Below are 15,687 nucleotides of genomic sequence, written 5' to 3' on the forward strand. Positions count from 1 at the left end.
AAAGAGCCTTTAGTTTTTAAGTGCCATACCTCTGGACCACATGATCAGAGCTGTGCCCTGTAGCTGCGTCCTCTGGTCTCAGAGGAGAGAAATAGCAATAAGAAAGAGGACTGAGGAAGTAGAAGAGATGGGAGATGGCAGGAACAGCCTGTTGCAGCTCAGGGTGCTCACCTGATCTCTGATGCAGTCAGCCTTCTCATGTTCAAGAGGGTATCGGGCAGGCTGTATGTCTGGGGTCACATAAAAAGAACCGCTCACCCTGTCGTCTCATATCACCAGCGCAGGCATGCCTCTGTAAGAAGGGATACAGAGAAGCTGGAAGCTGCTGTTCACAATGGATGGAATTTCTCCAAAAGGCAGTTGCCTGTTTCACAAAAGCAATGAGAAATCCAGAGTCCTGCTGCCACCCGCAAGTCCTCCTGCCTTGGCACCGCCGCGTGCTGCTGCCACCTGCGTGCTGGGAACCCCGCTGGAGCCTTTCCCACGAAAACCAGGCTGCTGGGGCACAGGAGTCTTCTTTGGTGGCTTCTTTAACCTATGTCTTTAGGTTAATCAGGCTACTGCTGCTAAAGGAAACACCCTGAGTGCATCTTTTTCTTTCTCTTCCTTCCTTCCTTCCTTCCTTCCTTTTCTTCCTTCCTTCCTTCCTTCCTTTTCTTTCTTTCTTTCTTTCTTTCTTTCTTTCTTTCTTTCTTTCTTTCTTTCTTTCTTTCTTTCTTTCTTTCTTTCTTTCTTTCTTTCTTTCATGCCATGGGCTTAATTTTCTCGGGCTGATGAGCATCTACCACCACGCCCTCGCATCACCGACTTTGGGTAGAAGCCATAAAGCGTGAAGAGCTTCTCCGATTGAGACAGGAAGCGTGAGCTGAGCTCGGCTTGCACCTCCCGCAGCCCAGCCCTCGTCCCTCCTGCCCCACCGGGACACCGGGGACCGGGCAGCGGCTGGCACCGGCTGCCCCTCGCCCGCCGGGGCCGCAGGAGCCCGAGCCCCGCCGCCGGTAGGTGTCACTTGAGGCTCGGGAACCTCCAGCACGCCGAGCTTTTCCTCGCTTCCACGCAGAGCAGAGATGAGCAAGAGGAAGCCGAGGATGAAACTCTTTTTTTTAAAATTATTATTATTATTTTTATTTTTTCCCCGTGTTTCTCTTTTTTGCTCGACACTTTGGGACCCATCGGTTTCACCCGCCCTCGGACCACTTGTTTGGTACCTCCTTTCTTGTGGAAAAGACCCCAATAAACACCGATTGTGGGGAAACCAACCACAAGGCCAGTAGAAATATTTGCCAAATAGCTTGGCAAAATATTTGCCAAATGCTTTAGAGAAAAATACAGTACACAGGCAGTTTAAAAGCGGTAGCTCTAATAATGAATAGTAAAAAAAGCAGACTGGCAATATCTCTGCAAACAAGAAACTGTTGGGTGAAAGCCCCTCGCTGTCTTTGTGCCTCTTCAATTCTGTCCCCTCGGGGTGATGCTGCAGGGTCTGCACGTGAGCTGATGGCCACTCACAGCCGGCCCTGCCAGAATTCGTACAGGTTCACCCCATTTTGGGCAGCCCCACCTTGGGGATGCTGCTTGGACAGGTCCAGCTGCTCCCTCACTTTTTCTCATTCTGTGTTTCAGGGCATCTTATTTCTGCTTGGTTCATTAAAAAAAAAAGAGGTCATTTTTAGTTGACTGCAGCTATAAATATCATTTTTACAGCAGAATATTTATATTGCCACATAGGTTTGTTGAGCTCAGGGCCACCGACTTAAAAAACAGATTCCTTGCCCTAACGAGCCCAAATACTTAATTAAAGCAGATAAGGCAGGACAAATAAAAACAAGACTAAACTCCTCTTGCTTTGAACCACCTCTAGGGAGCAGGTCTTGGCAAAGGAAAAGAGGGATTGTAATGCTGTAATAATAATAATGATAATTAATTGTATTTATAAAGCATCCCCTAATGGCTCTGGATGCTATACAACAATTTTAAATACAACTGAAAGCAGCAATAACAAGAAGCCAAGTGAAAAGCCAAGTAAGGAAGCGTTGTAAAGATAAAGGTCTTTTACAGTAGCCAGCAGGATGTGGGGCTGCTGTTTCGGGGCTCTCCTAGGGAAGCACTCAGGGAGCAGGGGGCTGATCCGCACAAGCACACTTTCTTCACCAACATGTGTTTGTGCAGCACCAGAGGAGCTCTGTGCCTTTAGAGACGTGTGTGTGGATGCTCTGAAGCTGAAGTCTTGGATTCAGGCCCCCAGAGCCCGCTGCTGGCCGTGGCCTTGTAGGGAGGTCGCTTGAAAGCCTGTGGCTCGGGCTCCGAGCAGTGACATGGGCGTAGGGTGGCCAGGGACCTTGCTGCCCTGTGTTCTGCGTGCTCGCAGGTCGCAGGCTCCGGTTATGAAGAGGAGATAGATACATTTTAAAGCCTGCATTGCATGTCCCTGTTTACGCTTTACTTCCTCCCCGTACCGCAGCCAGCCAGACGGCGTGATTCAGGGCAGCCCCATTTCCTCGTGTTTACCCTTCAGGTTTCGGGGTCCGCCATCGACCGGGCGAAACAAGAACTTGCCCCACAATTTTGCGAACAAAGAGCACTTTCCTCCTCGGGCAGCGACCCAAGGGGACAGCCAGAAGGCCAGCGGGGCTGGGACAGGAACCGTTTGGGACCGTCCAGACCCCGTGAAGCGAGGCAAGGCCCATCCACCTCATCCCCCCCAGCGGGCTTCCCCTCACGGGCCCCGGGGAGGCCGGGCCGGGCCCCCGGAGAGGCGGCGGCGGAGGCGGCGGGGGCGGGCGGAGGCCGCGCCTCACGGCAGCGCCCCCTGGCGGGCTCGGGCGGGCCGGGCGCGGCGCAGAGCGGGGCTCGGCTCGGCCGGCGCTGGCTGCGGGGGAAGAAGGAGAAGGAGGGCTCGGAGCGGGATGGCGGGCGCCCTGTCGGAGGTGCTGGGCGAGGTGTTGGTGGCCGCCGACGGGGAGGAGGTGGCGGTGGCGGCGCTGGCGGCTCGAGGGGTCTCGTTGGTGGGGCTCTACTTCGGCTGCAGCCTCAGCGGCCCCTGCGCGCAGCTCGGCGCCAGCCTGGCCGCCTTCTACGGGCGCTTCAGGGGGGAGGCGGCGGCGGCCGGAGCTCAGCGCCTCGAGATCGTCTTCGTGTCGGCGGAGCAGGAGCAGCAGCAGTGGCAGGAGGCCGTGAGGGCCATGCCCTGGCTGGCGCTGCCCTTCGCCGACAAGCACCGCAAGGTGAGACCGCAACGGGGCAGCGGGGCTGCGAGCGGGGAGCTGCCGGGGGTGGGGGGGGGGGGGCGGCCCCGGGTGGGTCGTGCCGGGCTTTGTCCCGGGGGGATTGAAGGGGGGAGCGGTGGGGCTGCGGGCTCGGAGCCTTCCAGAAAGTTCCTGTGCGCCCCCGGGGGCCTGGGCACGGCCGGGGCGGAGGGTGGGCATGAGCGGGTCGGTGGGGTTTGTGCCGTTCGTCGCTGTTGGGTTTTGCCATGCTCATACGGGATGCGGTGGTTGAAATCGTACTTAGGGGAGCTGCTGAGGATGGGTTCTCGAGTCGTGGATGTGAGGGAAAGGGAGCGAGCCCGGGGCCGAGGACAGCCCGCGGGGGGACCGCGAGGCCGTGGCTGGGGCCGGCGGGTGTTGGCCGTGCCCCGGCCTTGTGGGGCCCCTCGAAGAACGGGATGTCGGCTGGGTGTGGAGCCCAATTCTTAGGTAAAAGTGTTTTTTTTTTTTGTAAGCGACGTGAGCGTGTGGTGCTCGTAGCCTTCTGGCTTCCATGCAATTTGCTCCTCGAGACGTAAACTTTGTGCTACGGGCTGGACCTGGTGGGTGGCTCTGCCCGGCCGAGGGACGCGGGGCAGCTCGGTGACCGGGCAGCGTCCCCAGGGGATCTTTGGGACGTTGGCAAGGATTTGGGGACAACATTGGTGGGGTCTGTGGTTTCTGTCAGCTGTAAGGGGACATTTGGTGATCGAAAAGAGGATCGGAGCCAGTTTGGGAGTTCCTGGCAAAGCAGCCGGCTGAACTGATGCTGTTCTTTTTTGGTATTTATTTAACAGCTGATATTTTTGGTGTACTACATGTTACAGTCCCTAATCTGAAGAGTTTCATCTGAAACACTGAGAAATACCAGACAAAAAGAGCTCTGTAAAGCCCTGAGATCCAAGGCAGCAAGGGACGGAAGGGCACAGACCAGATTTTCAGATTCAGCGAGTTCTCAGCGTTGGCAGTATGGGAGAGAAAAAAAAAAAAGCCTTTACAAACGTAATCTTTTCTGAAAGCTGTTGAGCAATAATTAAAAAGATGGAGCCCCACAGTGTCATTTCTAAACATCTTTCTGGAGCGTAATCGCAGCTGGCTGTTTGAAAGCCGCGGGCGTTGCTGGGCTGCGCGGCGAGCGAAGTCCTCTCTGTCAGCCGCTGGCGGCGGCCAAGCGGGCGCTTGCTCAGCCCTGGAGGAGGTGGGCTTGCCCCCAGCCCTTCGGCTGGAGCTGGGCTTAAATCCCACGCCTCGGGAGCCTGGGGGGCGACCCTCTCAAACGTGGGCTCTGCTGGGGTGGATGAGGCTTCTCCTTCCCGGCCAGGACCCCGAGCCCTCCGCTGTCCGCATCGGCGCGGTGTGTTAGGCACCGGAGTGAAACATTCTCTGTCATCTGGGCTCGCTGTTGGATGTCCCCTCTTCTGAGAAGTATAGGTGGTGTGATTTTGGCTGGTTTGCTGTCATTCTTGTCACTAAGCCTCCATTTCCTCATGTCCAGCTTGACCCAGCTGGGTGCTGCTGCTGAAGGCCCCCCAGTTTCCCCCCTTGAACCCAAGGCACCTCTCAGCAGGAGCCACGAGCACAGGCTGTGGTCAGTTTGCTTAACAAGGGGAGTTGCTTTGTCCCTCAGAGGAGTTAGGTTTTAACATCGGTGCCCTTAAAACCCAAACCTCTTACTACAGGGACATGAAAAGATTGTGGTTCCAATTAGTAGCTGGCCATTTCCCTGCAGAACGTTTCAGATTATTTAGGCGGTGGGGCTTTTTGCTTTGCCATATTTGCTTTAAAAATTCCTCTGTAACATAATTAAATTGTTGGGAAGTAGTTGGAGTGGAAGGTGGCATTAATTTTACCTTCTGGCCAATACTTCCATCTATTCGATTGCGAGAAAACATGAAATAAAAAGATTATAGGGTCTTAAATTCTTATTCCAAGAAACCCTGAGTGAAATTCAGGATTATTTTTGTGCAGAGTGTAAAGTAATTGAAGCTTGTGCTGTATATTTTCAAAACTAAGCAGATGTGATGTGGCTTTGGAGGAAGCTTAATCTGTGGATAACAGAGAACCTATTTGTAAGTTATAAGGGCAATTATGTCGGGCTATCAGATTTCTAAACAGGAGATTTATAATCTGTAGCTCAGGCAGATAGAAGTTTCCTTGTATAATAGGCTGGTTTTTAAATAGTCGGGCTAATGACCCGACTCTCTTGAAAAGCACAAACTTTCTATTTTTCAGCTACATGCCAGCAAGAGCTGGGGATGTCTAGCATATGTTCGGTACCTTGCAGGCTTAATTTGTTTAAAAACAAAAGCATTAGAAAAATGTAGACAGTCCTTTTGAGTTCTGGCTCTTTTGCTCTAAAAGCTATTCTTAAACCCGATGTGAGACGAGCCCCAGAGAATTACACAGATTTACTGGAAGAAAAGCATCGTGTAGATACGGAAGAGGGATAAAAGGGAGGGAGAGACGTGGGAAAATCAGGCAGGGAGCTGAGCTTCATCCCTGAGCTCACAGCCTTGGCCCGGAGCGGCTGTGGGGTCTTATCCTTGGAGCTTGGCCGGGCAAAGCCGCGGCTGTTTCGTGTTGGTGGCTGCGGCTCGAAGACCTCTGGAGGTCCCTGCCGCCAGCAGTGACCGCTGCGGGCTCGTTAGTTGGTCTGGGGTTGTGAAAGCTTTGGGGGGAGACGACTTACTGTCCCGTATCGGTTGTAGCATCAGTTTTGTTGCCCAGAATTACTGAATAATACAGCTGTAACAGTTTTCCTGCTTGTCAGACTACTGAAATATTTATCAGTGTACCCATCACCTTTCCCTGGTGCACTCCGTTATTATTTTTTTCAGTTTTCTCCCTTTTCCAGGTACTGAACGTTGCTGGGTTTGAAAAACCAGCCTCCTTTCTGGGCTCGCAGTAAAATTCCCACCGTCCTGAAAGTAAAATAACCTCTTCCTCCCGTGGATATTGGTGCAAGTAGTGTGGGCTGTCCCAGAAAGCAGCCGCTCTCACGGAATTCCTCGGTAATGCCGGGGTGCAGGACCGAGGGCGTAGCAGTCCGTGCGTCCTGCAGCAACCGGTTGAGTTTGGGTAACTTTAGCAGAGATTTCCGTCTCCAAACCAGTAATAAAGGAGCCTGAGAAGTCAGCAGACATCTGGACATGGGGGAGGCCTTTGATTAACGAGGAGGATGGCGCTGTGCCTCTGTCTGAGCCACAGACAGCCCTATTACTTGTTTTTTTTTTCAAGAACAAAACCATTACCAAATGAGATCAGAGGCCTTCCACTTTTGGTACCCGTGCCTCGATTAAGCCGTTCAGGCCGGGCTTTGGGGAGCTGTACGCAGCTGTTGGTCATTGAGTTGTCTCCTGATAGAGCCTGGAGCCGCTGAGCGGAGCGCGAGCGAGATGTCGATCCGTCCCTTTGTTTTAGTTGGGGTTTTGGTTTAACATCCCCCTGTCGTTAGCCGCTTGCACGAACAGCTGCTCAGGTTTTGGAGGGTTGCTTTACTGACGGCATTCATTCCTGACGGCTGCCCAAGTAACTGCACAGAAGGGTGCAAGGTCCCTGCGCTGGAGGAGAAAAGGCTGCCATTGTGTCTGCATTGAGAGAGAGGCAGTTTATCCTCTGCTGCTGTTTCTTTGCCCTTGCTTCTACCCGTTACTTGGCGCGGTCACCTTCCCCGTTCATTTTAATCCCGATTTCCCCAACTCCTCTTGGTGCGGCCGCTCCCGTGCGCAGCGCTGTGTGCTCCGCGCTTCGCCCCGCAGCCTCTGTTTTCTTTCCCCTGCATTCATGCATCTGCTTCAATGCTGCCCAGATGCTTCCTGGGAAGGCCAAACTGTTTCCACTGGAGCTGAAATAGTTCTGCTTTTAAACGAATGCAGAGCATGTTTGGTGCATTTCTGTGATTACTCAGTGAAGTCTCGGAAAACAGTTGGAAGATCTCTCTTTGCTCATGCTGGTAAATATGTTTTGCTTGGGAGAGAGTGGTTTCCCTTTATCCTAAGGCTGGATTTGTGCATCCTGGTCTGGGTATCATCTCCCGTACTAATACAAAACGTGTCTTGCTGAGCTCAGTGGCAGGGGGGCATGTGGTCTTTCTCTGTGTGCAGGGAAAATGTCTGCTCCATCTCACCCTACAGAGAGGAGCGTGTTCTTAGCTTTGGTGGTGGTGGTTCAGTGGCCTGACAAAGGTAACGGCTGATCCGAGCCGGACGTGGATGGAAGAACCTCTTCTGTGCTGGGAGCACGTTGTCTTCATCGCCGCAAGTAAAAGGTTGGTCTTTGCGAAGTGTGACCGACCTCTTGTGAAGACTTCTACAACAAATACCCCGTTTTTAAAAAAATACTATTTTTTGTCCCGTCTTTCCAAGAAAAAGCCTTTTTCTCTCTGCTTAAAAAGATGATCAGCTGTAGGAGCTCTGCTAATAGGGCACCCCAGCCGGATTGGTGAGGTGCTGCAGCAGGGTGCTGGCATTGCAGCTCTGCTGGGTGAGCAGGCGGGGGCCAGATCCGTGCAGGAAACGGTGGGGAGGAGGTGGAAACACCGTTAAATAAGATGGTATTAAATACCGGGGGGGGAGGAGGATCCCAACCCTTGATCACAGGTGAAGTCACACCCCGATTTTCAGGGACTTGAGAGTTTTCTTCTTGCAGCCGCCATCTGCTGAGGCCTGGGAGGCAGGCGGTCAGCACAGATGGGGGATTTGTCTGACAGAGGATTTTGTAAGGCAGTCGAGGCAGTTTTTGAGTTTCATCATATAAAAAGATGGAGGTAATCGCTTTCAGCTGTATTCCTGACTCGGTGCTTTTGGGGTGGGAATGTATGTGAAATCTTTGGCTCGAGGAGATGCAGATTTGAAAAATCTGGTCTTCTCATGACATCAGGCTATTGAGTAAGAAGCGAGGCATTAACAGCACCAACCGATTCTTTGTTTGCTTTGAAACTCGCTGGTTCTGAAGCAGAAGAACTGGAGAATCTCTGAAAGCAGCGAAGGGGAAGCCTGTGTGCTGTTTTTCATTGCGGCATCTTAATCCAGATGTTGAAATGAAAACATCCATTGAAAAATGCCCGGCTGACGTTTCATCTGTTACTGAGGCTGCAGAACGAAGCACAGCAACTTTCCTCTTTACAGCAATCAGCGCAGTTCCTCCCCAGCAGTGCATTCCTTTGCGAGCTGAACGTGTAACTCTTTGACAAGGGAAGGTGCAAAATACAGGGCGATGCTGGAGAGGTACAGCAGAGAGCTTTAAATACGGCCGAGGAGCAGCTGCGCAGTATCTCCACGTTGTGAGGACAGCACCAAAGCCAAAACATTCTCTAACCCGGTGATGCTTTTCCAGACCATTTCTGAGCATGTTTCGTACAGCTCTGCAGCGACCCTCCGTACCATTAGCAGCCGTCTCCTGCGCAGAGCCCCCAGTCTTGCAGTGGAATCCCAGGATCAGCAGACCCCAGGTCCGGGTGTAAAACCCACGTCCTGCCATAACGTCGCTGACGTCCTCGGAGCCTGGATTTCCCCGTACATCCCAAACGCCGCCCGCCTGAGCGCTTTCCCCGGGGGAAAATCAATGTTCCGCGTGTCATCTGCCGGGTTGTTTATTGCGTCCCTTTGGCTGATAATTGCAGCTATCCGAGGCCCTGCTCTGAAAGCCCTTGAACATCTTGCCGTAGACCTCGGGGGTATCTGGATCAGGCCCGTGCTTTGTTCGCGTCCTCCCAGCTTTACGGCAGGGGGAAGCAGCAGGAGCTCTGACTGCTCTGCCGTGCAGCTGGCTCAGGGGCTGGCCTCTGCAGGTCCTGCCCGAAAAAGCTGCCCTGGCCTTTGGGTCGTGACTCAGCCCGCTCCAGATTTTTGGAGCAGTTTGATAACACCGGGGTTTGAAATGCACAAAGCCGTCTCCTTTTCCAGGACTCAAAACAAGCCTTTTGTGCTATCACCTCTAGCTGGCTGTGGGCGTTTCTTAGTCCTGGGGCAGTTCGTGTGAAATGTTGCAGTTTCTGAGAGGGTCGAGGGATTTTTTGGAGGTTTCTGATCCCTTCTCATGGACGCACTTTTAATGTTTCAAAGCGGCGCCCGGCGAGGTCAGCTAATGCTGCCTGGATAAGGTTTCACTTCTTCTGTGTTTTGCATTCCTGTTTTTTCAGCAACGTTCCCAGCATACGAGTTGGGTTATGGTTTGAATCTCGGCAAAGGCAAAAGATACTTGGGGGGGGATCAGCCCAGGCTGCCGCTCACCCCTGCCCCACGCGGGGACAGGGCAGGGTGGGCAGGGTGAGCCACTGGGGTTGGGCTGCAGGGCTCCAGGTGACATCAAGGGGTGCCAGGGGCTGAAGAAATGGGGCTGAGTAGCATTTGCCTGAGCATTTACCCCGCAAAAACCTCGTGGGTATACATGGGTTGCTTCCTCCTCCTCCTCTTTGTCCCTCCCCTCCCATTTTTTATCAGGGAAACAAGTTCCAAGCAAAATACTGCAAAGTGATAGTTAATTACTCTTTAAAATGCAACTATTTGTCTTATCAGCCACGTGGATTTCTGTTTGCTGCTTTGATTTGGCAGTTAGTAGTTTGTCATTTTTAAGGAGCTTACACACTCCAGGACTCTGTGATTTTTGTGCTTTTGAAAGGAGAGATGTTGAATTAACTGCGGCTTTGAACTATTCACGGATAATTTCAGGCCCCCTGCTTTCAGCAAATAACAAGCTGACTCCTGAGCTTTCAGGCTGGCACGAATACTGAACGATCATGGATTTCTCTCTGAATGTGTCCTTGAAGCCAGCTCCGTAACACGTCGCAGTGTATCACACGAGGCACTCGATGCGTTCTCCAGACAGGTCGCTTTGTGATAGTGCCCCCGCCGCGCGCTGGCAGTCGGGAAGGGAAGAGCACCACGGACGTGGTGAGGGTGTTTGGATCCCTTGTGACTCGTGCTTTGTATGCAGTAATTCCCTCTCGCTTCCTCCCCTCCCTCCTGATCTTCGTGCCTTAACGCTGCCGCGTTGGGCTTTGAGCTTTTCAGCTGATGTGTTTGGACCCCAGCGACGCCTCGCAGCCCCGCGCTGGGACACGCTTCCTTACAGCCATTTATTCCACAGACAAGCAGCTGTAGTGGCAGACACTTCAGGGACCTTCCCAAGGCTGCAAAAATCAAACCTGTGCTGCTGCGGGTGTTAGACTCCTACCCTGATGAGCCCGGAATTTGAACAGGCGACGTGAACAAAAGGCAGGGGGAGGTTAACGGTCCGGTAAAGCCATGCAGGAAACCTGTGCCAAATCCGGATAAATCCCAGGCTGGTGCCCGCAGCCCAGCATCGTCCCCTTTCTGGGATCCCCTTTAGAGGGGCAGGAGGGCTCTGTCCCCCTGGCTGTGTGCGGGCAGCCTGGCTTCAGGGGGCTGAGCTCCCTGAGTGAGCTGTGCTCGGGGCGCTGCCGGCCCTTCCTCTGCTCGGTGCGGCTTCCTGGTGCTGGGTCCCGCTGCTAACGTTACACAGCCAAAAAATACAACTGTGGGTTAAATCCCAAGGTCCCGAAGTAAAGATAAGGCCAGTGGAGAAGCTGGAAGTGAAACGAGGAGTTGATGAGTAAGCAGAAAGACAGAAACACGTTAATTCTCTTTCCCTCTGGAGATGTTGTGCGAGTATTTCAGATTACAACACGGGCGCCTTGCAGTGTGTCCCGCTGCACGATGGCTCATCAGGTCATCGTCCTAAGTTTTCCAAAGAAAACGTAGTGCCGTGTTGATTGGGCTCAGAGCACGCCGAATTAATGAAAGGGTGGAACTAAACAGATGCAGGAATGCTTTCTGCATATTCTCACGTCCGTCTTTCAACACCGTGAACAATTGAAACCAACAATTAATATGCAAAGAATTTGGCGGGCTTTATTTAGCGTGACGGACTGCTGCTAGTGCGTCAGGGCATTGGCTGACACGCTGCAGCGGGCTCAGCCCCCCGCCCGGAGCACAGCGAGCCCCTCTGCTCCCAAAACAAAGACGGGAGAGCCCCCGGGATGCTCCCGCTGCCTGCGCCGGGACAAGGAGCGGTGGTGGCAGCGTCAGGGAGAAGCTGGTTCACAGAGCTACGCCCCAGATGTGCTTCCAAGGAGCTGTGGGGACCGCGAGCTGTGCTGCCAGCCCCACAGGAGAGCGAGGACAGGAGCCTGCTCGGTGAAATCTCAGGAAAGCAAACTCAGGGCACAGCAAACCTCGCAGAGCTCGCTCAAAAGCGTCGGAGTGCTTGGGCCGAGGAATGCAGCGGGGTGACCGGCGCCGGGAGTCCTCCTGTGCCGCCTGGGACAAAAGCAGAGACAGATTTCCCAGGCCAGGCAAAGCAGTGTAGCCACAGGGTGGTTTGGGAGGCTGCGCTGTGTGTTTTGTACCCGTGAAGGTCGGGAGCGGAGCAGGAAGGTGAGCAGGGCTGCCCAGCCGAGGGGAGAGGCTCTGGAGTCCCGGGGACGTTTTGCCTGGCTTTACGACTGCGGCTAAATGAAACCTGACTTCAAAATACGGTGATGGAGAAAGAGTGCAAAGGTCCCTGTTTGAGATTAATTTGCCAGGAGTTACCAGATTCCTAGCTGGTGCCCAAGGCATTAAAGGAAAAATGATAATAATAATAATAATAAAAAAGCTGGGGGCATCCTGGGGTGCCCAGGTGTGGTGGCCGGGATGGCTCGGGGTGACCCCGCGGTGACAGCGGGGTGCAGCAGCAGCCCCAGAAGGGAGCTGAGAAAGGAGCCTTGTTTTACGTTTCAGTGCAAGGATTTGGGAATCTGGGTGAGAATTAGGCAATGTTTGCGGGAGAGAGTAGGACACAACTGAAACCAATTGCAACCGTGTGAGACGGAGAGAGAAATTCTGCTGCTCCGTCGTTCCCAAGAGACTTCCATGGGCGAGATGAAGTCACAGCCGTTACTCCACGAGCAGGAGCTCAGCGTGCTGACAAACGAGCCCCCTCGATTCGTGCCGGACCAGCTGAAGAGGACCTTGCCCCCTTGCAGAGATGTTTAGGCAGGCAGGTACGAGCAGCCACCCTGTAAGCGCCTGAGCGCGAGCTGCCAGAGCTTCTCCATCACCGCCCCTGCGCGGGGAGCGATAATTGCACCCAGCGGCGGGAGCCCCGCTTCCAGAGCAAACAAACGGGTTTGGGATCTCCCCCTCGCAGCACTGCTAGGGGAGTCCCTTTTGGAGAAAGTGTGAAGTTTATGGTAATACGTGCTGAGGATCTCGTGGCAGATCTGAGCCGCTAAATCCTCTAAACCTGAGCCCACGGCTTCATTGACAGGGCCTCTCACTTTGCTCTGCTCCAAGCTTATGGTTTCAGTGCTCCAATATTTTTCCATACATGGAAGCATTCCTGCCCCAGCCCGGGCTAATCCTGACATGCCACTGCATCTGGATGTTAGCTCATTTCTTGCAGCTGACACTGTACAAAGGCAGATATCTGAACCTACTTTTGTTTAAACGGATTTACATCAACCAGCAAAAGTCTCACCCCATAGGTAAGCAGGAAAAAAAAAAGTGTGGTTTTCCATTTTACCTATTTACCTACCTTCCAGGGCTGTTAGGTGGCTGGACAGGTCCCTGGAGATGCTGTGCTGGGGAAATGTTTGGTATTTAAAGGATAAAGGGCACAAGTTTAACTGGGTGCTGTCCCCCTCCTGTCCCCAGAGCCCCCTACCCCGTCCTGCCAAAGGCTGGGTGCTGCTTGGGCTGTATCCACCAGCTCTGTGGGGTCCCACTCCCAGTTGAGCTGGGTGCTGTAGCAGCGCAGAAGAAAGAGCTGCTTGTGCTGCTGAGCTGCTGCGTGAGCCAGAGGCAGGGCCGGGCTGTAAGCTTTAATTAAATGCTTGTAAGGTGCTCCGAGATCCTCTGCTGAAAGGCCCTGTATTAAGGGCAAAGTCTCCAAAGGAAAGCTGCAGACCTTTCGCGCCCGTTGGGAGGGATGGGGAGCTGAAACGGCAAGACCCAAATGGTTGAGCCTGACCAGATGTTGGCTCTCCCCCGCCCTCTGTGGTGGTTCAGAAGGACTAGTCTGATTCTTCCCAAAAAAGAGGGGAATAGTGATTTCAGCAGCGCTGCCAGCGGTCTCAGCTCCATCCCCTCCTGTTCTTCGCTACTTCAGATGGCGTGCTGGGCTGGGAGGCGCGCAGAGCGTTTGGTGTGCAGGTTGTGCTGTTCTAGTTGGGGCCAGGCATTGGCTCAGCGGCCTCTCTTCGAGGGGATGCGGGCACCAGGCGACCCTGCTGGCCTCTGTCCTCTCGAGCCTGCCTGAGCACTGAATTACTCGGTGGTGTGCACGTGGCTTTCCCGCAGCCCTCATTGCAGCCTCCACCAGCTGGACGGCTCCGGTGACCAGGTGAGATGGCAGATCCCCGGGGCTTTAGGAATCTTGATGTTGAGTTTTTTTTTTCTTCGAGTTTTTCTGGGTGCTGCTGCGGTGCTTTCAGAGCAGGTTGAAGGGCAGCAGGTTACAAAGCCTGCCGTACAAGTCCTGCCTGGGCGCTCAGCATCCAGGAATGCGCTTCTTTACCAACAGAGAGCTGCTGTTAACAGGGCGAGGAGTTGTGCTGACTGTATCCGAAGCTGAAGACTCCCCACGCTTGTTTTGCAGGCTGCTCCCTCTCCAATTCTGCTTTGTGGCAGTAGCGCAGAGACAGCATTGCTGCTCCAGCTCCTCATAACCACCTCTTCCCTGTCATCCCTGTGCTCCGGGAGCTTTGCAAATCGTGCTAGGGAAGTGCTGATGGCGTTGCCTTGGCTCAGCAGGTGGGAAGGAGAGGGGCTTGGTGCTGAGCGGCTGCCCAGGAGCCTGCAGCGGCCGCTCCGGGTGCAGGCTGCCACCAGAACGGGCAATCACTGGCATGGAGCAGTGTCGTGCACGAAGGAAAAGCCCCATCTTAACCAATGCAGAGCTGCTCGTCTGACAGGTACGGCCGGAGCACCATCCCGAGAGGTTTTTTCCCAAAGCCTTTATTTGGAGCTCAAATTAAGCTGCTGCGCCTGTTGTCCGGAGGGAAGGGAAGCAGAGCAGCAGCCTCCTTGCTCCGGGTGCCGGCGGCTTTTCCAGCCCCGCCGTGACTTCCCAGCCCCGTGCGACGTGAGCCCAGCCTGCCCCCCGCCGCTGCGCTGCACGCTCCCAAAATCGCTTCGTTCCAGGGTTAGAAAAGAGCCGGTTTTGTGTCCTAAGAGCTGGATTTCACAGACACGGAACGGGAAAGGTCTTAATGCCTCGAGCTTGATCTGCTAATCTGAAAGCATGGGAAGTTTTTCATAGGAAGATTTGCTGCCTGGCTTTCACGGTGCGAGTTTGCACAAATGGGTTTTATTCCTGCGATGGGGCAGAGCTGCTGGATGCCTCCCACCAGGATGACTGACGTTTGGGTCTCTGGTTTTGGTGGAGGTGCACAGAAAGAAATTTAATGAGTAGGGGGTTCCAGGGAGTGGTACGGATGGCTGGAAATTGAGGGCAGGGACTAGTTAAGTACTAATGTATGGTGTAGCTTTGATTCCTTTTTATTTTTTTAAAGGAATGGAACAAGCTAAGGGCTGCTGACGAGCAGTTTTTACTCCCTTCGTGACACGCTTGTCCTCAGAGCCTTGTAGGCCACCTCTACTACAGTGCTTTCTTGACAGTCACTCTCACTTCTCCTGGCCGTAAGTTCAGTGATTTTGTGTGACGGGAGCACCCACGGCCCCGTCTGGCACGAGGTGTTCATTGCCTGGGCAGCGTCTGCTGCCCCAGTCGCTCCCAGGACGGGTTTTTGCCTAGAGAGGCAGTTTTCGAGCCAGTTAATTGCCAGGTTGTAAACCAGAAGGGGACGTGGGTGTCCCTGCCTTTCCCTGGGGACAAATCCCTGCCGGTGTCTCTCGGGGTGGAAGCGTGGTGACAGGAGGGGCCTCGTCCCCAGGGGCAAGGTGAGCACGGGAGCAGAGGGACGGGGACAGGGCAGGACCCGCAGCAGCGCTGCCTTGGCTGGGAAGTCTCCCTGCTCCAGGCAGCTTGACTTCGAATTGCAGGAATGATCCAGGTTTTAGTCTGCTGAAGGATAAAATGCCCCATGAGCCGTGCCTTTTGGCTCGGGCTGCCTGACCGGCCGCCCTGCTCTGGGCCCCGTCCAGCGTCCTCTTTTTGATGTTCGTCTCCGTGAGGATTTACTGCAGGCTTCACAGCTGCAAAAGCGGAGCGGCTGGCGTGAAAACCTTGCTAGGATAAAACCTGATAGGATGAGAGGCCACCGAATGCCCCCTCTGTCTGTGGCCATCCCTCTAATTACAGAATTAACACCCCTGGGTGCAGCTTGCAGACCCACCTGGGGCTCGGGGGCTGTTGTGCTGGGCCCCGTGTGCACAGACACACAAGGAGAGGCCGTCCTTGGGGTAAAACTGCTTATTTTCGGGGGTGTCAGTGCTGTGCAGGCGGGGAGCAGCCTGCCTGGGGCTCCGTGGGACCCCCT

The 15,687-nt window shown here is 54.1% G+C and overlaps 1 protein-coding gene across 1 annotated transcript in view; it reads left to right on the forward strand.

Annotated features, from left to right (window-relative positions):
- The first annotated feature begins 2,850 nt into the window (after positions 1-2,850).
- Positions 2,851-15,687, forward strand: part of NXN (nucleoredoxin) — a 54,188-nt gene continuing 41,351 nt past the window's right edge. Inside the window, exon 1 of the mRNA XM_035342811.1 lies at positions 2,851-3,224. Coding sequence (XP_035198702.1) covers positions 2,907-3,224 — 318 coding nt within the window. The 5' untranslated portion in view covers positions 2,851-2,906. The remainder of the gene's footprint in view (positions 3,225-15,687) is intronic.

This window comes from Oxyura jamaicensis, chromosome 19, assembly GCF_011077185.1.
Source record: "Oxyura jamaicensis isolate SHBP4307 breed ruddy duck chromosome 19, BPBGC_Ojam_1.0, whole genome shotgun sequence".
NCBI lineage: Eukaryota > Metazoa > Chordata > Aves > Anseriformes > Anatidae > Oxyura > Oxyura jamaicensis.